This window comes from Lathamus discolor, chromosome 10 (assembly GCF_037157495.1).
Source record: "Lathamus discolor isolate bLatDis1 chromosome 10, bLatDis1.hap1, whole genome shotgun sequence".
NCBI classification, from domain to species: Eukaryota; Metazoa; Chordata; class Aves; order Psittaciformes; family Psittacidae; genus Lathamus; species Lathamus discolor.
The window spans coordinates 6,724,089-6,747,387 of NC_088893.1; the positions used below are offsets into that span (position 1 = coordinate 6,724,089).

Below are 23,299 nucleotides of genomic sequence, written 5' to 3' on the forward strand. Positions count from 1 at the left end.
GGCAGCGGGAGGCGGGCTGGGTGCCTCGAAGCCAGGCTGTGCCCGCAGCAGCTCCTGCTCGAGGTGCCTGCGGGCCGATCCCTGTGCCCGGCGCACACCTTGGCATCACCCTGGAGCCCAGAGCAGGACGGAGCCCGCAGCGGCGCTGCCACCGGCCTGGGGGAGCTGCGGACCGCGCTGCGGGGCGAGAGGTGAGGGACAACGCCGGCGGTGGCAGCGGGTGGATGGGGCAGACCTGGGACAGGGAGGGAAGGGCCCGGGCTGGGGCAGTTCGTGCCTGCTTCCAGCGCCCTGAGCCGGTTGGTCCTGCAGGGACAGGGACGGTGTCCATCTCCCTGTGAAGTGCCATTGCCCGTGGGCTCAGCGGGACGGCCCCAGAGAGCCACAACCAAGCCAGTGCCCAGTGCCTGGCATAGGGGGGGTCTTGGGAGCCAGGTCCTAGCAGGCAGCTGCCTGCTGACGCCCCCCAGGCAGGGTAGGCAGCAGGCAAAGCTGCCCACAGGTCCCTCAGGGCAATACAGGCACCGGAAAGGGGGAAATTGCCCAATTTCTGCTGGGTATAGCCCTTTAACCCTGTGGCAGTGATACCCAGCTCACACCCATACAGGCCATCACCCTCCATGCCCCTCTGCCCAGCCCCTCTGCCCAGCCTCTGTCCTACCACAACAGGCTGCAGTGTCCCCATGCCTTGCTCCCCCACCTTCTCAGCCAGCTCCTGCCATGGCTGTCCCTACTCTGGTACACAGCCACTTGCCCTATGGGGAGCCCCCCATGCACACACACACGGGGCTGGGCACACACATGTAAGCAGAGCCCTGCTCTTCACATATGCTTGCTGACAGCATCCTCCTCATGTGCTCAGGCTCACCACAGCCACCACCAGCACACCAGCCCCATGGCACTCGTGCAGCCAGCAGTGGGGAGCACGCAGAAGCCTGCACAGGGATCGTGCAGCAGGAATCCTGGCCTGGCTGTCCCTCGGCTCCTGCGGGAGGGGGCAGGGGATGTGTGGGATCATGCAGGCAGCAGGAAGGAAGCCTGTGCTGAACAATAGGGGGAAATGGAGGAACTGGAAAAAGACCGAGTGGCAGCACAGTCAGCACAGATGGTTTAGTGCGGAGCAGCGTGATTCATGGGAAAAGGCCCTCAGCGCTCCGCAGAGACCACAGCTCTGTCCCAGAGCTGTGCCAGCAAAGATCTGGGGATGGGGGTCCCTAACAGAGCGGGGCCCGGCCGGTGTCAGCATGCGGAGCCCCCAGCCATGCCCCTCTGCCTCCAGCTGTGGGTGCTGGCAATGGGATGGGGTGGGTGGGAGGCTTCCCCCCCTCTGCCGTGAGTCACGCTGACCTCTCCCATGCCCTCGCCAGCAGTGACAGAGGGAGATTATGGTCTGTCCTTCCGGCCGCAGAGCCCTCCCCGCGCTGGCCGGCTCAGGAGCTCATCCCCTGGGAGGGGCCCAGCTGCTCCCCCCATTATCTGCCTCGGGCAGCCCCTCGGCCGGGACACCCCTCTGGCTGCTCCCATCCTCCTCACACCCAGCCCCGTGCCTGGCAGAGCCCGGGATGTCCCCTCGCCTGGCAGCCGCGCAGAAACCTGCTCCCCCGTGAGCCCCCGGCTGCTCCGTTCCTGCCTGGACTCGGGTCACGGCCTCGCCGACAAAGCGGGGCCAGGATCCGGCAGCTCCGGGGAGGGGCGAGAGGCTTGGGGCTGCGGAACAACAGGATGCGGGCTCCTGGAGCTGGGAGGTGAGCAACAACGGGGAGAGCGGTGAGGCAGGGGGAGCTCCGGGAGCTGCCCGTGCTCCCACCCACAGCCGAGCACCGCCGTCCCCTCCTGCCACCTCCTCATCCACTTTCTCTCCTCTTCCACAGATGATGGGCTGAGCATCCGTCGCAGAGGCACCCCAGGGCCATGAGCTCTCCGTGCGGTCCTGACTCCGATATCGCAGACTGGCTGGCCACCATCCACTTGGAGAGGTACCGGGATGTCTTCAAGCAGCATGGGTACCATGTGGCCAGAGACGCCACCTCACTTGACACTGACCGCCTGCAGCAGCTCGGCATCACCGCCACTGGGCACCGCAAAAGGATCCTGAACTTGGTGCAGCAGACACGGGTGCTCAGTCAGTCCTGGAGAGGACCCGCAGCAGAAGATACCCATTTCCAAGCCATTGAGGGTCTGGATGCCCCCCAAACAGGCAAGGATGCCATGAAAGCAGAGCCAGGAGGGGCCACTGACACCTTGGGGACGCAGCAGCTTGTGGCTGCGCCCGCCCAGGCATCACCTGTAGACAAGAAGGACCCTGCTCCTCCCCTCGTGAAGCCTGTTCCCAAGCCGAGGACGGTTTTCCCTCGCTCCAAGCCGGAGCAGAGCTCAGCACCTGCACCGCCAGCACGCCCCACGGTGCCGGTGCACACACACAGAGACAGGACCGCTGCAGCCTTTGTGGTGCTGGAGGGGTTTGTGCCGGGGGAGAGCTCCACGGATCTGGAGAGCCCAGAGCCCCGGCCAGCGCAGCCGGTTGGGCCAGGGGCAGCCGTGGCCATGGGCATGGGCTTATCCCGGCTGCGGGTGCGGGACAGCGCTCGGGAGGGGACATGGTCCCCGCCAGCTCTGGATCATGGACAAACCCTGGAGGCATCAGAGAAATCCCCCCTGTCTGTCCCGTCCGTCCCACCACGGCACAGCCACAGGGTCCCAGCGGTGGAGATTGGCACTGGGAGTGTTCCAGAGGGTCACCCTGCATCCATCCCAGCCAGGAGAGATCCCTCGCCGTGCCCCAGACCAGCCCCGCAGCCCGCCTCAGCGCAGGGCAGGATGGAGATGGTGTCCAACGTCATCTATGAAGGACTTAAGCGCCTGTCAGCACCCACTGAGGACTCGGGAGGGGAGGAGGGTCCCCAGGGCCAGGCTCAGCCCCAGGCCCTGTCCCCACACGGGCCGACCCAGCCGGACAAGCCTGAGTAAGCAGATGCTTTCCCTCCCCACAGTGAGTGGAGGGGGGGACAAAGCAGCCAGATCCAAGGATCCAAAAACCCCCTCCATTCCCAGGACCCCATTCCCAGCCTGGCCCTGCCTGCCTCCGGGTGCTGACAAGCCCCTTTCACCACCCTTCCCGTGCCTCCCCCAGGCTCTGCATGGAGCCAGCCCGCAGGGCAGCTGGGATCCCTCTGAGATGACAGGGTGACCATGGGCCCCCGGATGGCTCCTCTGGTTGGGGGGAGAAGCTGCTGCCCCTCCTCTGCCCCCTCCACGCAGCAGGGTTGGGGGTCCCTGCTGTGGTGAGGGGTGGCTGAGTGAGGGTCTGGGTCTGGCTTCTGCTGGGAGCAAGGTGGGAGATGTTAGAGGGGGTGACCTGGGATGGGAAATGCCTGGCAGCCCCAGGGGCCACAGCCTGGGGTTGGGAGAAGGGAGCGAAGGAGGGCGCTAGGAGCGGGGAGGGGATGCTGCACATCTCGGGGGACGAAGCCGGGTTCTGCCCCAGTCAGACACAGCCTCAAGCTCATGTAAGCCAGATGGAAAAACACGATGGAGAAATGCCGCCCCATCCCAGCCGCAGCCACAATAACGCCTCTCCTGTTTTCCAGCAGTCCCGGATTGCCCCCTGTTCCGCAGAGACCCACCAGCACATCAGGTGAGAGCACCCAGGGTGCGCAGCGGGGACCTCCCGGTGTCCCCAAGGAAGGGGGGTGAGGAGGACACCCTCTGCCTTGTCCGCAGGTCCTGCCCTGTGCCCCTGTCCCTCTCAGGGCCACATCTGGTTCCCATCTCTGTGGTGCTTTGGATGTTGGGGTTCACTGTGGTGGGCCCAGTGCGGGGTCCCCTTTGGGGCTGTCAGTCCTGGCCGGTTGCTGCCCGCAGCAGGCACTGCTGACTGCCTTTCCCTCCCATATCTCTGCCCACAGAGGTCAGTGAGCAGCTCGTCAGCCCCTACAGCGAGACCATCTTTGGGCACATAGCCCCATCACGGGAGCAGAAGGTGAGAGGACACTGTGGGGATGGTGGGTGGCCCCTGACGTCACTGCATCCCGTCAGCTGCTGGTGGTGACACGGAGGTGCCTGGCAGTGCTGAGCATCACTGGTGGGCTGCGGGTCACAAGCTAAGCCCCCTTGCAGTGGGCCAGGCTGGTTGAGGAGGTTTGGGGTGGGAGAAGGCAGAGAGGAGGGGAGATATGACCAATCTCTCCTCCCAGGGTGCTGGCATCTCTGATCAGAGCTGTGAGGCAGTGCCCGAGCTGGACCTGGAGCGAGAAGCGTGCAGGTAGGAATCACCTCCTCTGGGCTCAGGGTCTGGGATTTGCATGCCAAGGGACAAGGACACCACTGGGGACAGCCTGAGAGGCTGTGGAAGCTTTTCCCCCACTGCAGAGCTGATCAGGAGTGTCTGGGATCAGGTCAGCAGTCACAAGAAGAGCTGATAGGCTCGGAGATGAGAAGAGGTCGTGCTGGTGTGTGGCCCTCGAGGGGTCAGTGCTTGCCAACAGATGCTGTGGAGCTGTTCCAGTTGTTCTGGGCACCTACACACCAGGCAGAGCCTGGATTTGGCTGCTGGAGGCAGGAAAACACCAGGGAGGACAGGGATCAGTCAGAAATGGGATGGCTCTGAGGGCCAGATGAAGGAATGTGCAACCTCCGAAGGCTGCAGCATCATTTGATCAGTATCTGCCGATCTATCACATGCTGTGGTGGACAGTGAGATTATGAGGGGCACTTTAAAATGCTTTTGAAATGCCCTTTCCATAATTCCTGATACCATCTCAGAAAGAGGAAGGGAAGTTGCTCTTCCTGTTTCAGATGGGGAGGGTTCCTTTTCCTGTGTTCTTCAGAGAGGAGGCGCTGAGCTGCAGCTCTGTGTCCCTCAGCTCTGCCGTGGCTTTGTTGGCCAGTGCATCCCCATGCCCCTGCCTCTCTGGTCCCAGTATTGGTCGGTCCAGTTCTGGGAGCGAGTGTGATCCAGTGTCACAATCCCAACACAGGCCATGGGCTGGAATTGCAAATAGCTGGGAATAGGAGCTTTGGAAACAGAAATACTGACATCTGCTGTGGAGCCGCTGAACCAGCAGTTCAGAGCAGGGCTGGGTGCCTGTGGGTCACAGTTTCCATCCGCCAGCTTCCAGGGAGCTGGGATGCAGGGCATCCTGAGGGCATCAGCTGGTGCTTTCAGCCCTGGACCCACCAGGGTCTTGCTGAGAGGAGATGGGATGTGACCATCAGCAGGGTCAGAGGCAGCAGTTGACAGGGTTTTCTCACAGCCTGAGCACTAAGGTTGGGGCATGGGGAGTTGAACAAGAGACAGAAAAGCCTCTGAAGACCTTTTGCACTGTGCTCGTAAACCCTTTTGGTGGGCTGATCCAATGCTTTCCTCCCCACCAGTCCAACCATGATCCCCCTGGAACAGAGCTACGGGCTATCTATATGAGGTACCTTCTCTCACCCTCTTCTGGGGCAGTTCCATCTGGACCACGCTGCTCCCTGGCTTGGGGTCTGGGCATTGAGGGTCAGTGTTAGAAATGAGCAGAGCTGCCTTTGCCAGCAGCAAGATCTCCTCAGCAAAGAGGAAGAGGAATGAGAAATTACGTTTAAACCTGGGAGCTGCATCTCTGAGGGTCCAGCAGAGGCTGGAGCGTAAACTGGGATTCACCCACTCTGACACTGGGCACCTTCATCCAAGCTGGTGATGCTCAGCCCCATGAAATGCTGGTGTGGAGGATAGCATCTGCCCTGCTTCAGACATCAGTCTTGGCAGGAGAGAGATGGCACAGCTGTGCCTGTGTCACCTCATGGAGCTCAGGGCACTGGGTCAGACAGCAGCTCTTTGTAATGAAGATAGTGGACCTTACCCTGGCTCGCATCAAGACTCACGATGAGATGATCCTCAGGAACATACATACCCAGACTGCTGCTCCCCACACCTCAAGGCATCTTCCCTGTGGAAGAGAAACACTGGGAATGGTGTAACCATGACAGCTTATTCCTTATCTCCCTACCTACCTCAAGGTTGATTGTCTGGCCCGTGACCCCCAGCTGAAGTAACCAGATCCATCAGCAGCTCTTTGGTCCCCTCACCACCTGCAGATCTTTTTCCTCCATCACCCGCCCTCCATCTCCCAGATTCCCCATGTAAACACTGACAGGCTGAGACTGCCCCAACTCAGTGCACCTCAAGCATCATGTTCCAGGCTCAGCTGACCTGGAATTACCCTTTCCTTGCCCTGGGGACTCATTTGGCCCTAATGTTGGTTGTTTTCATTGCCCAGCACCAGCTGAAAGGGAGATGACTTGGCCTTAGCACACTTGCTTGGAGGTTTGGAGCTTTCCTCTACCAACCTTGTCCTCAAGGGCAGAGCTAGGAGTTGGCCTGAGTCTTGGTGTGCTCCTGGGATGCTGAGAGACCCCACTCCAGCTGGGCCATGAGCTTTGCTTGTCCCTGCCAGATGCTGCTTGTCCTCCAGCTCTTTGTGGCCTCAGTGGCTGTAAATCATGGCTCAGGAAGGGGCTGTCATAGGGTTTTCCTCTTCTTCTCTTGCCCTGACCCATTGAGAGCATCTCTCTCCCACTTGGCTCTGGCATCAAGGCTGATGTCCACCTATGATGTGCAGAGTCCTCCAGCCACCCCGTTCCCTGGGCAGCCCCTCCTGAAGGAGCTGGACACTAGGCTGGGACTGCAGCCAGATCCATCACCCTGCCAAGGCTCTGTTACACCAGTTCAACAGCAGTGGTCATTGTGATCTGAGCCTCCAACCACCCATGGCCTTTTCTTGCCTTTCTGGAGCCAAACAGGCCATTTTCCCTCTCCAGCCCCCCACACTATCCCAGAGCTGACCCCCAGCCTGGGTGGCTCCAGCCCAACATCCTCCCAGGCAGACTGCAGGTCTTGCTTTTGTCCCACATGGTTTGATAATGTCCAATGGCCTCATAAGGTTCTTATCCATGGCCAAAGCACAGGTCCATGCATTGCCTTAGTTCCTATGATGAGGCAGTGCTCAAAACAAGGTGTTTTGAGAATTTGCAATGAGTGAAGGTGTTTGCAGTCATTCTCCTGGTTCAAAAGCATTCCAGCACATGGTATGGTGCTGGAGGTGGTTTCTTACATTGAGTAACACCCCCAGTAGGTTTCTCCTCCATACATTTCTCCTTCTGCAACATCCCATAGTGAGGATTCCCGCAGATCAGCTGCTTCTGCACCCTGCTCCTGCTGGCTTTATCTGCTGTCACCCAGCTCCTGTGGCTGGAGCAGAGGTGGCCGGGAGATGCTTTACTGCCCTCCTCATGCTGCTCATGACTTCAGGAACCTGCCCCATCACTCACCTTTTCCCCACTGGAGAAGTGAAGCACCACTTGCTCACGTGCTCCTCAGGCAGAAGCTGTGACAGGGCTTGGACCATCCTCACTGCCTGTCTTGGAGTCTTTTCTTCATCTTAGCATTGGATGCCACCAGTGATCCAGTGGTAAGGGTGCTCTGCTGCTGGTGCTGCAGCTGGGGTGTCCCAGCTTCTATGGCTCTCTTGCTGCCCATCACCATTGCACCTGGGCAGCTCTGCTCTTTGCTCCTGAGACTGTCAGACATTCCCCAGCACATTTCCTTTCCAGGGAAAGAGCCACGTCTGGCTGGGAGGGCTGAGGGGAAGGGGCAGGCTTAGCGGTTTATTTTTATAACTTCCTTTTATTGTTATGGCTGGATGGGCTCACCAGGCCTGGCTGGGGGCGCCGCACAGCTTCCCAACAACAGGAGATGGCTGCAGGAGCTCCACCGGCCCATCTCTCCATCCCAATCCCTTTGCAAAACACAAGAGCGGGCAGGAAGGTGTCGTGGCAGAAGGACATTCCCAGTGCCATGAGCACTGGAGGGTTAGAGTTAGAAGGAAGCTGAAACCCCTGGTGAGGAGGTCTGGGGTGGGTGTAGAGCAGGGAGCAGGAGGTGGGACTGGGATTGGTTTGCTGCCTGCGAAGAGGGGCAGGTGATGCCAGGGCTTTGAAGATGTGCAGGGACCTGTGCAGTGTTACCCACAGTGGGGAAGCCCATTTTGCCAGGTAGCCCCAGCCTTGCCACCATATGGGACTGGCTGAGCCTCAGGCTGCTGGTGGCTACAGGGATCACGAACACTGAGCCCTTGTCCCACCCTGCTCATGGAGGTGCAAACACCACATCACTGGGTGTCCCAAGGAGCTCAGGATGGGGCCAGGGGCAGTGTGAGACATCCCAATGGGATGGCATTAAGCTGCCATAGGCAGGCTTCCTCATAGTCCTGTTTCCTACAGGACAAGCAGTGAGTGCAGCAGTGAGGGAAGGAGTGAGGATGAGGAGACCCGGTCCCGGCTCATTGACCGCATCATCCAGAATGACACGGAGGGATACTCCACTGTGGAGGCACCGCGGGCCGAGGGCACCCCGTTCATCCTGCCTGCACATCTCTACCCAGATGAGGTCCTGGACGACCTCACCATCTCCCCTTATGCCAGCTTCACATCTCTGTCTGAACCCCGGCCCACCATGCTCAGCGGATGGCTGGACAAGCTCTCCCCACAGGGGTATGTGCCCACCCATGGGGCAGTCCCCATAGGTAAAGCTCCCTTGGGCAAGGCTGGTGAGGTTGGCACACTGGTCACCGTGCCAGACCTCCCCACAGGAGAAGGAACCATTTGGGTACCACTGCATCGGTCTCTGTGCAGACATTCTTAGGGGAACAGGGGTCTGTGAGCAGATGAGGGGTCCCTGGGGGGATCATCTCCTTCCCAACAGCCTCATTCTTCTGCCATCCCAACAGGAACTATGTCTTCCAGAGGCGCTATGTCCGTTTCGACGGGAAGAACCTGATGTACTTCAGCAGTGAGAAGGTACCAAGGGGCAGGATGTGGGCAGGGTGGGAAGGCTGCACTAAGAGCAGGGTGCCTTGACACCACGTGAGCTGCCATGGCCCCTTTGCCTCCTCCTGTCCTGCTGTAAGGAGCCAGCACTCCTTTACCATCACCAGGGCAGAGCAGCCGTGGTGGGGATCTGAACACAGCCTCGTGCTATAGGAAGCCCAGGGTAGCAAGGGTCCCTCTGCCAACAGGGAGCAGCAAGGGGACCCCTTCTGGCTCCCATGCACTGGGGTGGACCACAAATGTGGGATCTCTGGGTGCCACCATGGACCCATCCCTGCCTGAATCCTCATCTCCTTGTGGCCCCAGGCTCTCTGAGGCAGCACCCAGCTGAGTACCTAGGGATGTGCTGCACAGAGCAGCTTTTCTTGCTGTGGGTGCTGTACTGTGGGTTAGGCACATGTGATGAAACAACCCTTTCCTGTCTCACGTCCTCTCATCCTTCCATGGGTGCATGGCCCCATTTAGGCATGATGTGGGGTGTTGGTGGCTGCCACACCACATGAGGTGACAGACACTGTTTCTGTGGCCCCAAGTCAGCGGCACCCATGCAGAAACAGGTACCATGCATGGCCCACAGCTGCAAGAGCTTGCAGGCATTCCTGTCCCATCTCGTTACCCCTATGGTAATGGCACCACAGGGGCAGGGGCTGAGGTGGGTGGGCTATGGAGGTGTCCCACAGGAAGGGCAAAGGGGGATAACCCTGCCTGGGGCTCATTCCAGGAGCCCTACCCTAAGGGAGTGATTCCGCTGTCCGTGATCGAGATGGCTCGCTGCACCAAGGACAACAAGTTCCAAGTCATCACCAGCCACCGGATCTTTGTCTTCCGTGCTGAGAATGAGGGTAAGCGAAGACCCCAGCCAGGGACCACCGGTCCCTAAGGAACCTTCCCTGCCTCCATCCTCCAGCCAGAGCATCCCAGGGGCAGCTCTCACCCCCTCCCCAAGCCATCCAGCCACGATGATCAAGGGGACCTGTCCCCTGCCATGTCCGCTGGGTGCTCTGCTCCATGCCAGGGCTGTTGGGAAGGGCTCAGACCGCTCCCTCATGCCTGGTCCCCAGCCCAGAGGAATGAGTGGTGCTCCACGCTGCAGAAGAAGGTGACGGAGCAGCGCCTGGTGGGGTCCCGGCCCCGGCCCGCCAACACCGCCCACTGCCAGAAATCCGGAACCCTGGAGCTGAAGGGACAGAAGTCCAAGGTGTTTGCAACCCTGAGCCTGCCTGAGATGTGGCTGTACAAGAGTGAGCAGGTTGGTGGCTGGACCAGACACTGCAGTGGGCTGAACAGGATGAGGGCAATGGAGGGGTGGAGGGATTTTAGCTAGGGCTGGTGCCAAAGGGAGAGCAGAGAGGAAGAAGACAGGTAGGAGAAAGGGAATGGCAGAGCAGGAAGCGGGAGATGCTGCACACAGCAGTAGTAGGAGCTTGGGCTTGGAGATGCAGGTACCAGGAATGGACCCCCCCTTCCAGTCTTCTCACTATGACCTGCTTCCCAAGGGGTTCCCCTCCTCCTGCCTGCTGAGCTTTCTCAGCACCCCCTTTTCTTTCCCAGTCACTTCATTTTCAGTTTGCAGACATGCACTGAGCAACATCGAGTCTCTGTGGTTTCTGCTCAAGTTGATACTTGCTTTATGAGTGTGCCTGACCCCAAAATTAAGGGGCTGCGTGCCTTTCATTTTAAGGTGTCACGTACTTGCAGGATGCTTTATGTCAGCCCTCATGAGGTACCTGAGAGATGTGACATGGTACCAGGTCTGCTTGTCCAGGCGAAGCAGGGATAGGATGCTGGGGGTGCTGGATGCAGCAGCCTGTCTCCAGCCCCAGCATCACTGGGTGGTGCATCCACTGCAGCCATGGCACTGCAGAGCCAACACCAATGTCACTCTGAATTGCAGTTCTTTAAAATGGGCATTGGCATCTGCGTGATTGAGATGCGCGGCTCCACCATCCGCGAAGCCAAGAACCGCAGCTTCGAGCTCATCACCCCCTCCAAAATATTCAGGTACCCCAGTTATCCAGTGGGATGAGGTGAGGGGAGCAGGCGGATGCTGGACCCGGGTGCTGGTTGCTCCAGGCCCCTGAGTTTTGGCTCTGCTGGTGTTCATAGCTTTGTGGCGGAGTCAGAGCGAGAGAAGCGAGAGTGGATGGAGGCCCTGCAGGAGGCCATAGCTGAGATGCTCTATGACTACGAGGTGGCAGAGAAGATCTGGTCCAACAAAGCCAACAAACACTGTGCGGACTGCTGGGCTCCGAGCCCCGACTGGGCATCCATCAACCTGTGTGTGGTTATCTGCAAGCAGTGTGCAGGCCAGTACATCTCCCATGGGGGTCCCATGGGTGTGGGTCGGGGGTGAGGGCTGCGGTATGGGTGCGACGCGGGTACCACTTCCCCTGGTGGGATCAAGGGGTGCTCACTCTCTTGCTCCTCACAGGGCAGCACCGCAGTCTGGGCTCCAACATCTCCAAAGTGCAAAGCCTGAAGCTTGACACCAGCGTCTGGTCCAATGAAATCGTACAGGTAGAGGCACTCAGGGCAGGATGCTGGGGCTGGCACAGCAGGCTCAGGGTCCGGGCTGCTTCTCCACACAGGGCAGCAGCCCCACGGTCTCCCTCGGGATGCACCTGACCCTCGCCATGACCTCGGGACTCTCCTACAGCTCTTTATCATGCTGGGAAACGACCGAGCCAACCGTTTTTGGGCCGCTCGCCTTCCCGCTGCTGAGGCCCTGCACCCAGACGCCAGCACCGAGCAGAGACGGGACTTCATCTCCCGCAAGTACCGAGAGGGACGGTACCGCCTGCCCCATCCCCACTACACCACGCAGGAGGATGTGCTCCAGGTAGGAGCAGGGAACCTCGGGATGCAGGCAGGATACTGGGGTGCTGGGAACCATCGCAGAGCTCCATCCAGAGATGCCAGCACCTCCTGCTTGGCTGTGTCTGCCCGCACCCTTGTGCCAGGCAGCTCTGGGGGCTCTGGTGGGAGGTTGTACCCCACTTTGCCTGCCTTCAAGCACCCCCAGCAGCAGGCTGGGGCTCTCTGTGTGCCAGGACATGGTCCCTACAGGCACTTGTCCCATCCCAGGCACTGTGCACTGCAGTGACAGGACCAGCTCTGCTCAAGACCATCCTGCAGTTCTTCTCATCCACGGAGGCTGGGCTGGCAGCTGACCCTGCTGCTTGCGAGGTGGCACTGGAGAGGAAAAGGCTCAGGAACCATTCAGGTACGAGGAACCACAAGCCCCATCTGTCTGTGATATGGGGGTTTCCTCCTATCCACTGCCCCCCACAGCATGCCCCAAGGCTGGGGACAGGCAGGACACTAGATGCTGTGGCTCACCGGGTGTCCCCCCTGCACCCTCTTTTGGGATGGGGCAAGGCAGTGGGTTCTTCTGGAGCCCCTATTCAGGGAGCCCCATGTCTGGCACACCTGCTTACTCACACCTGCATGAGTGGGGTCTCCCTGCCCCTCCACTACCCACACCTTGGTGGGTGTCTGCTCCTGCCTGCTATCAACATCATTCCCCACAGGGACACCCCGCACACAGGAACCGGGTCCGGAGGGGGTCTACAATGAGATCACGCAGCCAGTGGCACACAGTGGGTACCTGTACCGGGCCACAGCCTCACACAAGCTCCCAGGCAGCAAGAAGAGCAAAGAGGGTAAGTGTGGGGAGCACAGGAGGGCAGCCAGGGAGTGCGCACCCCGGTGCCACTGAGCCCTGGTCCCACAGACTTCCAGCGCACGTGGTGCTCCCTGGAGAGAGCCCTGCTCTTCTTCGAGACAGAGAAATGCACGGAGCCCCAGGGCCACATCGAGAGCGGGGACCTCCTCTCCATGGGTGTGAGCAGAGCTCAGGCAGTCGCCAGCCCTGGCCCCACTGAAAGGTACCCCCAGCAGTGCCCCCACTGCATACCCATGGATGGGCATTGCTCCTGCTTGGAGCAGGTTCAGGGTAAGGGGCTGCCCTGATGGGCTGCTTCATCCTCTGCAGGTTCCGCTTCACCCTCGAGCTCTTCCTCACTGGGGAGAAAGTGCAGCAGCTGGGAACCGATGGGCCTGAGACACTGCAAGCATGGGCCAGTGCCATCGGCAAGGTGAGCCAGCCCCAGTGCCATGCCAATGGTGTGTCCCCGGGCTCTGTCCCTGCCTGCCCATTGTGCTCCCCACACTCTTCATCGTCTGTGTCAAGCATCCTCCTTCCCTTTGCAGGGGCTCCCACCCTCCCCAGCAACCTACCCCCATCCCCATGGGGTCTGCGCTCGGGTGCTGAGCCCTGTCCTTCCCCATCTCACCTCTGGCTCCCTCCCGCAGTGGTTCACCCCCGTGAGCTGTCACTGCCTGCTGGGCTACGAGTTCCAGCGCGTGGGCCAGCTGCGCTACAAGTGCATGCTCAACCCCGAGCGGTGGCAGCAGGCCTTCTTCATCCTGCAGAAAGCCCACCTCTTCATCTGCCCCGCGGAGGACGACGGGGCTGAGGACAGCATCAACCTGCGGCGGCTGCAGGAGCTCAGTGAGTGCCATGCTGCAGCCCGGGACAAGGCACCATAGGGCGGGTGGCCATGTATGGCTCTGACCCCTCCACTTCTCACCTCAATGCAGGTCTGGTTCCCCCCACGGAGACTCCAGAGAAGAAGGAGCTGCTGATCCTGGTGGAGATGGGGAGGTGAGGCCTGGCTGTGGGAATGATGGAGAATGAGACAAGCAACCTTAGCCGGCTGCCCAGGATAAAGACACTCATCCTTGGGTTGATGCTGGTCCCAAGCCCATGGTGGGGATGCTACTGGGACAGCAGGGCTGTGGCTAAGTGGCTTACAGAGGTCACCCCAGCCTAGGGTCTTACTGGGGTAGGGTGTCCCCTGGCTCAGCCTGTCTGTGCTTTGCTCCCTGTGCATAAGGGCAGGAGGGGGTAACCTGCCACCCCTGGCAACCTTCATTCCCTCTTTTCTGCCCTTGTTGTTCTCAGGACATTTTACCTGCAGGGCTTGTCGCGGGCGGACTCGGCAGCATGGTACAGCGACATCCAGGCATCAGCAGGGGGCCGGGGCAACGCGCTGCGGGACCAGCAGCTGAGCCGGGCAGACATCCCCATCATCGTGGACAGCTGCATCGCCTTCATCACGCAGTACGGTGAGCCCGGCATGTGGACCACAGCCACAGCATCCACCAACACACACGGGGTGGCCAACAGGGCCAGGCAGCCCCATTAGGGATTCTCTGGGCAGGATAGGGCCTCCATGACCCCATGTCCCTTTCCCAGGGCTGCGGCATGAGGGGATTTACCGCAAGAATGGAGCCAAGTCCCGTATCAAGGTACTGATGGAGGAGTTCCGGCGGGATGCCCGCAATGTCAAGCTGCGCATCAGTGACAACTTCATTGAGGATGTCACGGATGTGCTGAAGAGGTTCTTCCGAGAGCTGGAAGATCCTGTCTTCACCCTGGAGCTGCACCCACAGTGGAAGGAGGCTGCAGGTACATCCTCCTACCACGCTGGGCTGCCTGCCAGGGACCCAAGGGTCAACATCCCTCAGGGCAGGGTCCTGGTACCCTGTCAGCTGTGGATCCACTGGGCTCACCATTAAGCCATTACCTGTTTGTCTCACTCAGAAATACCCTCGAAGCCCCAGCGCCTGGAGCGGTACAAGGAGCTCATTCAGCGCCTGCCTCGCCTCAACCACAAGACCCTGGCTGCACTCATCGGGCATCTCTACCGGTCAGTGGGACACCTCTCTGCAGGGTCCCCTGGTCCAGCTGGGGTACCCAAGGCCAGCCAGAAGTGTGGGACCACTCCATTGCTCAGGGAATGCTGGCTGCCATCCCAGGGAGACAGGAAGAGCCCAGTGCCCGTGCCCTGCTTCATCAGCCCTCCAGCTGCTGGGGTGTGGTGAAGCATGATGCTCTGGGACACATCAAATGTTCCCAAAGTCATCCTGTAGCAAGGGGGAGTGACAGGAGGTTTAGGAGTAAAGGACACCCCCCTGTAGGGTGTAAACTTCACCCAGTGCCACAAAAGAGAGAAAAAAAAACGAAATTCCACAGCTGCTTTTCAGGAGAGTTTGTAGGAGGCAGAGGAGGGTGGCTGGGGCTGGAACCCCATCCAGTGTGGGACCAGCCCCGCACCTCTGTCCTCCTCGTCCCAGGGTGCAGAAATGTGCAGACCTCAACCAGATGAGCACCAAGAACCTGTCGCTTCTCTTCGCACCCAGCCTCTTCCAAACCGATGGCAAAGGGGAGCACGAAGTCAAGGTGATGGAAGACCTCATTGACAACTATGTCAGCATCTTCAATGTAAGCTCCCTGCAGGGCCTTGCCAGTCCCCTGCATGATGGCTCTGTCTCCCTCCCTCTTTATCCCTCCATGCTGCCCACCTCTGCCTTGCCCTGCATCCCTCCATCCTGGCAATGTGTCCTCACTCCACATTGACTCCATGTGTCTCCCTTCTCACCCTGTGCATCCTTCCTCTGGAAGATTGATGAGGACCAGGTATCCCAGATGGATCTGGAGAACAGTCTGATCACCACCTGGAAGGACACTCAGGTACTGGAGATGTGCTTGCCAGTACCCATCATGTCAGGGACCCCTGGGCTGGTGGGGCTCCCAGGTTCCCACTGTCCCACACCAGATATATGGGGAAGAAACTTCCCCACTTGTGTCCCATTTGCCCATCACCTTGAGGCTCCCGCCCAGGGGATAACACCCGCAGCAACCTGGGCCACCATCCCAAGCCCCATAGAGAGGGGCTATGCACAGCACCCACACCAGCACAGCACCAATGCCACCCTCTCTTCCTGCAGCTCTCACAGGCAGGGGACCTCATCATCGAGGTTTACCTGGAGCAGAAGCTGCCCGACTGCTGCGTGACCCTGAAGGTGAGTCCCAAAGGAGACCATGCTGGTCAGGGAGGGTGCAGGCACAGCCTGTCCCTGGGACCCATCCTGCTACCACCTGCAGCTCCCCGTGTGTCCGGCCCCAGGTGTCCCCCACGATGACAGCAGAGGAGCTCACCAACCATGTGCTGGAGATGCGCAATGTGGCAGCCAGCCTGGACATCTGGCTGACCTTTGAGGCCCTGGAGAATGGGGAGCTGGGTGAGTGTGGTGGGATGGCACAGGGGGATGCTCTCAGCAAGGCAGGGTTGGTGAGGAGAAGTGTGGGGTGAGGGGGGCAGCTTGCTGCTGGTGACAGGGAAGGGGACACGGTGTCTGTGCCTCCCCAGAGCGGCCCCTGCACCCCAAGGAGAAGGTGCTGGAGCAAGCTTTGCAGTGGTGCAAGCTCCCGGAGCCCAGTGCCGCATACCTGCTGGTGAAGAAGGTCCCCATCGGTGAGGGCAGCTGCCTCTTCACAGGTAAGGCAGTCACAAAGGGTCCCAGCCTTAAAAGGTGCCCCCAAGGGGGACTGCTCTGCCTGAGCTTCCCCTTGCCCTGGCCACCACCCTGCAGACATCAGGGGCACATCCCTGAGACCACTGTGGGACCCTGACCCTTGTCTCCCCAAACTGGGCAGGCGTCAAGCGTGAGACCCCCAAGTGTGGGCTGCTGAGGTGCCGTGAGGAGCCCCCCAAGCTGCTGGGGAACAAGTTTCAGGAGCGCTACTTCGTCATCCGGGACCGGAGGCTGCTGCTGCTCAAGGAGAAGAGGGTACCCAGGGGATGCTGAGGGAGGAGAGGCAGGGAGGGGAGCCTGGGGACAGCAGTGGCACAGTATTGGCTGTCCTCCTGATTGGGTGGCTGGCACCAAGCTGGACTGACCCCATGGATCTCCTTCTCCAGAGTGCCAAACCGGAGCGGGAGTGGCCCCTGGATGCAGCCAAGGTTTACATGGGCATTAGGAAGAAGCTGAAGCCACCAGCCCAGTAAGTGGGACCTTCCCTGGGGCATGCATCCCTCTGTTCCTTGGTCACCTCCAAGCGAACCCAGGCACTGGGAGCATGCCAAGCCCCAGTGGGACCCAAACCCACGACAAGCTTGGATCCATGGGGGAGCTCAGCCCCCTGCCACTGCCCACAGACCTTGGGCTGTGTCTGAGCTCAGTGCTGCCTCCTCACAGCCCATCTCTTCCTTTGCCCAGGTGGGGTTTCACACTGACCCTGGACAAGCAGCAGCTGTGAGTATCTGTCCCTGCCACCCTGGGGCTGGGGGTGTTGAGATCAATCCCTCACTTCAGTGGCAGTGGCACAGCCAGGGGCAGTGCTATGGGACCCAGGGGTCAGGGCAGAGCTGGTGCCTGGCTGGGGCTCTCAAGGGACAGAGTGTAGAACGCACCCTGGCACAAGGTGGGAGCCAGGCTCTAGGTGCAATCTCCGTACCATACACCCCTCCTACCTCCCCATCCACACCAGCACCCCCAGGAGATGCATCTCCAAGCACCCACAGCAGGCTCCAGAGGGACCTGCCCACCCTGCTCAGGTCTGCATGCCACCTGCATGGCTGTGCTGCCTGCCAGCCTCCACCCGGCTCAGCTCTGTGTCCTCATCACTCAACACCTGCACTAAGCTGGGCTCCCTGCACTGGCTTCCCTAGCACCCCTGGGTGCCTGGGCACATCCCCGCATCCTGCTGATCCCCTCCCCATCCCCACTGCTGATGCTAGGACAGGGACACGGGGCTGAGAAGTTCTGCTAAGGGCAGCAAGGGCAGATGAGCTGAGGAGCCCAACAAGCTCTCGCTTTGCCCTGAAGCATGATTTGGGTTTCAGGGGTGTAGTTGTGCCTGACAGCCCCACGTTCACGGGCAGGGTGACAAGAGGACATGGGCCCCACTGGCCCTGCTCCTTGGCAGCCTCTCCACTGACTCCTCTGCAGGTACCTGGTATGCTCGGGACAGGCTGAGCTGTGGGACTGGACCACCAGCATCCTCAAGGCTCAGGTGGGTGCAGACTGGCTGTGCTGTGGCCGGAGGGGGCTGTCAGGGCAGCCCAGCATGACCCCACTCCCTGTCCCTGTGCACAGCATGATGACCTGCGCCCCGTGATCCTGCGCCGGCGCTCCTCCTCCGACCTCGCCAAGCAGAAGTTCGGCACCATGCCGCTGGTGCCGCTGCACGGGGACAGCACCGATGCCACCATGCTCTCTGCCAACCAGACCCTGGTAAAGCCCCACAGCTACCCCTGCCCACAGGGGCTTCTGCACCCACCCAGCTCCATGCACCCATCCCAGCTCCATGCACCCACCCCAGGGCCCCAGAGGCAGGTGCATGCGCGGGTCCCTGATGGATACTTCGGGTGGGTGTCCCTGTGCTTGGTGCTGTGCTCATGTCCACAGCAGCTCCCTGCTGCCTGCCCAGGCATCCACAACCCTACTCCATGCTATCTCGAGCTTACCTTTGCCCATCTCTTCTGTTTCCAGCGTCGCCTGCACACGAGAAGGACTTTGTCCATGTTCTTTGTAAGTACCAGCACACTTTGAATGCATCCATTGCTGGCTTCGAACTTTGCTGGCAATGGGATGTCACCTACCCTTGAGACATGCCCAGGCCATCCTGCCCACACTGTGTGGCAGAGGACGGGGTGCCCACTACTCTGGGTGTCCCATACCCAGGGATGGGGGTCCCTGCATGGTCCTGGTGTGTGCAAGCAAGACCACAACAGACCAGCCCAGTTCCCACAGCCTCTCCCATTGCCCAGAAAAGATCAACATAAATGTGAGGAAACAGGTTTAAGTCCTCCTCACCATCAAGTTATTTGCATGGGAGACGCCTGGCTGGACCTCACCTCACCTGGCTCTGTGCTCTACGTAAGCACCCATCTTCCCTGCCCACCCCAGACCACCTCTGCCAAGGGAGGCAGGGCTGGTGCTACAGCCTGGTGGTGAGGACCATGCCCCAGCAGGCGCCAAAATGCTCACCCTCCATCAGCAACAGGGAAGAAAGGGAACAGTGCCTGAGCCAAGAGAGCTGATGGATAATGGGTCCACGGCAGGGATTGCAGGGAGGGCAAGCTGAGGGGGGATGGAGGGGTACACTGCTGAGCGGTGCGGACAGTGCCCCTCACCGTGACATCCTGCCCTCCTGCAGCCCATGAAGGTTCACCAGGACTCCCTGGAGGAGCAGCAGGAGAAGGAGGCGGATGCTGATCCTGTCTACGAGGAGGTGGGCAACTTCCCCGAGCTGGCCACACTGGAGCTGGGGCAGGGGCTGCTGGCAGACCTGTCTGCTGTGCCCCCCATGGACAGGTCCAAGAAGCCATCCCTGTTCCCTGAGCATCCCCCAGCCACAGCGCTGCGCTCCTCGCTGCCCGCCAGCCCTGCCCAGAGGGTGGCAAGTCCCTCTGTCACCAAAGCCTTGTCTCTCGAGAGGGGCTTGAACCTGGAGAGTGACAGAGCTCCAGCCCAGGGGCTCAGACCCACCAAAACGGCTTCTCTGGAGAGGAACATGGAGCCTTCACTGGCACTGGGCAAGGACTGGGAGCAGGCCACCATGCCAGGGAGCAGTCCCAGTGCAGACACCACCGTGGAGATGCCCAGGAAGAGGAGCATTCAGCCGCCTTCACCCATCAATGACAAACTCATCCAGGAGCTCAGCAGTGTCATCCTCAGGAAGAATGAGGGCCAGCCGCCGGGGCCGGGCCAGCCAGTGACGTGACCCACTGTGCCAAAGGGGTGGCCACCGACCTGGGGGTTAAGTAGTGCCCAGCAGCAGCAACAATGGGTACCCCACACTCCTACAGCATGGAGCACGCACCCTCCTCCTCCTCCTCACCTGGGAGTGGGGACCAGTGGGGACCCGGGGACTAGTGGGAATCAGAGGACTAGTGGGGACAAGGATGCTGAGCCATGGTACCCCCTCTTGGGAAGGCTGGGGATGCTGCCCCATGTGCTCTCCCTCCTGGGTGGCATATCTGTCACTGGGCCCAGCACCACGGGAAGCAAGTAAAAGGGAAAATAAAAGCAGAAACATGGAGCCTGCATGTTTCAGCAGCATCCAGTGTCAGGCACAGGGCACAGGGTGCCTGCTGGCATGGGGAAGCACAGCATGATGTCCCCTCTCCAGCCTTTGGCCCATGGGACACATCAGAACACCCAAGCCACCCCCCAGTTCCCTTCTTGCCTCTAGCATGGCATATTTATGGGGGGAGAAGGGTCATCAATGGGAGCAGGGCTGGCCATGTGTGCCCGGAGCATAGTCCTGGCGATGGAGGACAGCTCCTGCTCAGCCAGGGTATTTATACCTCTTCCTTCCAGCAGCAGGGAGAAATAAAGGTTTATTTGTACTCTGGAGGGTTTGGTCACTGCAGGAGGAGCAATGAGGGATGTTGGCATCCATTAGATGGGGAAATAAGGGTGCCAGGGCCAGGCACCAGGCTGGGGACCAATGGGACAAGGGCACCACCAGCAGAGGAGCTACAAAACTGGATGAAGCCCAGATGCAGGGTGGGATCTTCTGCCCAAGGCTGATGCCAGCCTGGGACAGCGCAGCCCTTTGTGGTGGCACCACACCACAGGATGTCCCCCTTTGGGGCAGGGGGACACAGCACAGCACCCCAAGCGCTGCCTACAGCTGGCTCTGCTCATTGGACCGCAGGGGCAAGGCTGCCTTCTCCAAAGCCCTTCCCGAGGAGGTGTTGAGCCCCCTCAGGCAGCAGCTGCCTGCATCCCGCACCCAGACCCGGAAATCCCGGGAGACGTAGAAGTAGACGAAGGGATCGAAGCAGTTGTTGAAGGCACTGAGCACCAGGGCCACAGTGTACCACATGTATGTGGCGTTGTGGCACCCCGTGGCCTCCAGCATATAGTGGATGAAGAGCAGCACGTTGCTGGGGGTGAAGCAGAGGATGAAGACCAGGAGGACCACGGCCAGGACATGCACCACTTGCCTATAGCGTCTGCCCTCTGCCAGCAGCCGCACTAGGATGCAGCTGTAGGAGGCGGTCATGAGCACAAAGGGCAAGCCAAAGCCCAGCCCCACCAGGCAGAGGAAATAGTAGACAAGGAACGTGTGCTTATCCTTTCCTAGGACATCGTGGCACGTTGTGATGTTCAGGCTCGAGATATGACTTGTCTGGGGGCACAAAAGCAGAGGGGTCATGCCCAGCCCCACCACCAGCCAGATGCCTACAGAGACACCCGCCTTGACCCATGTCTGACTGGAGCCTTTCCACAGGAATGGGTGCATAACAGAGATATAACGCTCCAGGCCAACGCAGGTGAGGAAGAGGATGGAGCTGTACATGTTCCCATAGAAGAAGGCCATCATAGTGCGGCACAGGTAGTCCCCAAAGAGCCAGTGATTGCCCAGGAGGTGGTAGGAGATCTTGAAGGGAAGCAGGAGGGCAAAGAGCAGGTCAGCACTCGCCAGGTTGAGCAGGAAGAAGGTGCTGGAACATCTCCTGAAGTTGGTCACCAAGACCCAGCAGGCCAGAGCGTTGGCTGGCAGCCCCACGAGCAGGACCATGGAGTAGAGGGCAGGCAGGAGGCGAGTGGTGAGGGTGCTGTTGAGGAAACCTTCCACAGAAGCACTGGGGCAAACGGTTTCTTCTTGGGCAGTGAGGGGGATCAAGGCTCGCCCTTTGCCACGCACTGTGGAGGGGACAAGGATTAGGCTCAGGTCTCACCGCCCCTTCCCACTCAGGACCATGCAGGAGCTGTCATCAGCAACCGCAGGACCTGGCATTGCTCTGCTCCATGGCTCAGAATACGGGACCCCCATGAGCAACTGGTCCCCTGCAACCCAACAGGATCAAAAGGGCAGACAGGAAACCCACAGGGACAGGGTTGGGATAAGGCCACCCATGCCATCATAGGAGATGTTCTCCCACTGGGGCTGCTTCCTCCTCCTCCTGGCCAGGCCCCCAGCTAGGAAGCTGCCTCCTTGTTTTCTTGCAGTCAGAGGCTTTTCACTGCATGCTCAGAACAAAAGTGAAGAACAGGAAGGTCCAGGACACCAGACAAACAACTTCTGATCAAATCCCTCTTCTGGCTGGCTCAGAAAACATCCAGGCTTTGCTGTCCTTTTGTCACCCCCAGCTCCAAAGGCTCCATCCAGATGGTCCCCAGAGGACCCTGGTTACATCCAACAGGTTTCCCACAACCTCTGCCACCCCTCCACATCCAGGGCACAGGGGAAATTCAGGTTACAAGAGCAGTAACCCGATTTTTGCTGCCAAATGGAGAAAGGATGGCCAGGTTTCAGCTCTTCACTTAGGTTTTGAAAGTGGACACCCAGGGAAGGCAGCAGAGTAGAGCCCTGAGCTTTTACCATGACACCCAGATATCCCCTCCAAGTATCACAGGACATGATGGGTGCCCCTGGCCTGCCCCATCACCCTATAGACCCACCAAGACACTTACTTGGGGAGACTTGGACTGCCAAGCCAAGGCAGGCGCAGCCGAGCAGGAGGGTGACACAGGCGGCAGCAGAGCCGGGCGATGGCACTGTCCGGGACATCTCTGCGGGGTGGCCTCTGCACAAGCTGGGTCTGAAAGAGCATCACAGGCAGGGCTGGCCCCTCCGTGCGTCACCGCGGCAGGACCGGCGCCAGCCCCGACCCACTGCCTCCTTCCTCTTTCACTCCATGTCGTGCCGGTGACCACATCCTCGTGGTGAGACGAGGCGGGAGCTCCAGATGACCATCAGCAGCCCCCACCGGCGAGCACGCAGGGGACACGCTTGAAGCTGGGGTGATTTCCAGCCGCCTGCCCGCAGTGACGCTGTGGGGAGGGGGAAGCAGGCGCAAGGCAGCCATCGAAAGACAGTTGTGAACCACAGTGGAGCCGTACGTGTCCCACGAGAAGGGCAGGAAGGAGGCAGCTGGGTTTCAGCCTGGTGATGTCTTCAGCAACGTGCCTTGGGACAGGCATCACACTCATCACCTTGGTCTGGCTGATGAGCCAATGTCACCCTGTAGATGGGGCCATCCTGCGTTGTCCCACTCATCTGCCTCCTTCCTGCCACCAGAGTTGGTGCTGGGTGGCCCCCGGTTCATTTTCCCAGCTCCTTCGTGCAGCAGAGAGGCCATGGATGGGAACAACAGACCCGGTGACACAGCCCCAGCCCAGCCTTGTGTATCGACATGCATCAGCCAGGACATGTGCAGCAGGCACCAAAACTGTGAGAGGAGGAGCAAGGGGGAAAAAAAGGGGCAGTGGGGAAAGCCACGAGCTCTGCAGGAATCATAGGCAGAGAAAAAGCAGGATGGAAATAGAGAGATGAAGGGGATGGAAGAGAGATGGGATAGCGACAGAGGGAATGGGAGACAAGGTGGGTCAAAGGCTGGCTGGGGACCCCCCCAGGTTCTTGTTGCCCCCCACCGAATGCCCCTGCTCAGATCTGTGCCTGTGTCCCCATGGCACGACCCTGCCATCCAGGGGCTCTGCATCCTCCACATGCCGTGGAACCCCACATGTCCCTGTGTCTGGAGGCTGAGACCCCACTGCCCCACATGCTCCCACAGGACCGGTGCCCCAGCACCCCACATCACCCCAGCGCACCGGGGGTCACAGT

At 60.1% G+C, this 23,299-nt stretch overlaps 2 protein-coding genes across 5 annotated transcripts; one reads left to right on the plus strand and one right to left on the minus strand.

Annotated features, from left to right (window-relative positions):
- Positions 1–20,074, plus strand: ARAP3 (ArfGAP with RhoGAP domain, ankyrin repeat and PH domain 3). 4 transcript variants are annotated; one of them, XM_065690357.1, is made up of 34 exons: positions 1–191; positions 1,872–2,963; positions 3,588–3,634; positions 3,906–3,979; positions 4,194–4,261; positions 8,260–8,529; positions 8,766–8,835; positions 9,587–9,707; positions 9,927–10,114; positions 10,760–10,866; positions 10,972–11,171; positions 11,297–11,382; positions 11,522–11,704; positions 11,950–12,088; positions 12,396–12,527; positions 12,599–12,752; positions 12,860–12,962; positions 13,180–13,378; positions 13,468–13,531; positions 13,832–13,995; positions 14,126–14,338; positions 14,474–14,579; positions 15,007–15,154; positions 15,335–15,403; positions 15,661–15,735; positions 15,840–15,954; positions 16,083–16,211; positions 16,370–16,503; positions 16,635–16,717; positions 16,933–16,968; positions 17,665–17,728; positions 17,812–17,949; positions 18,208–18,246; positions 18,875–20,074. In XM_065690357.1, the coding sequence occupies exons 2-34, from the start codon at positions 1,912–1,914 to the stop codon at positions 19,439–19,441; spliced, it is 5,337 nt and encodes a 1,778-aa protein (XP_065546429.1). In that variant the 5' UTR covers positions 1–191; positions 1,872–1,911; the 3' UTR covers positions 19,442–20,074. The 4 variants fall into 4 exon arrangements, with proteins under 4 accessions (XP_065546429.1, XP_065546432.1, XP_065546431.1 ...); XM_065690360.1 differs by having other exon boundaries at positions 15,073–15,154; XM_065690359.1 differs by having other exon boundaries at positions 3,591–3,634.
- On the minus strand, positions 20,043–22,420 carry LOC136019801 (proteinase-activated receptor 2-like). Its single transcript, XM_065690361.1, has 2 exons — positions 22,147–22,420; positions 20,043–21,375 (listed from the first exon to the last, which is right to left on the minus strand). The coding sequence occupies exons 1-2, from the start codon at positions 22,241–22,243 to the stop codon at positions 20,351–20,353; spliced, it is 1,122 nt and encodes a 373-aa protein (XP_065546433.1). The 5' UTR covers positions 22,244–22,420; the 3' UTR covers positions 20,043–20,350.
- Between the last annotated feature and the right edge of the window lie 879 nt (positions 22,421–23,299).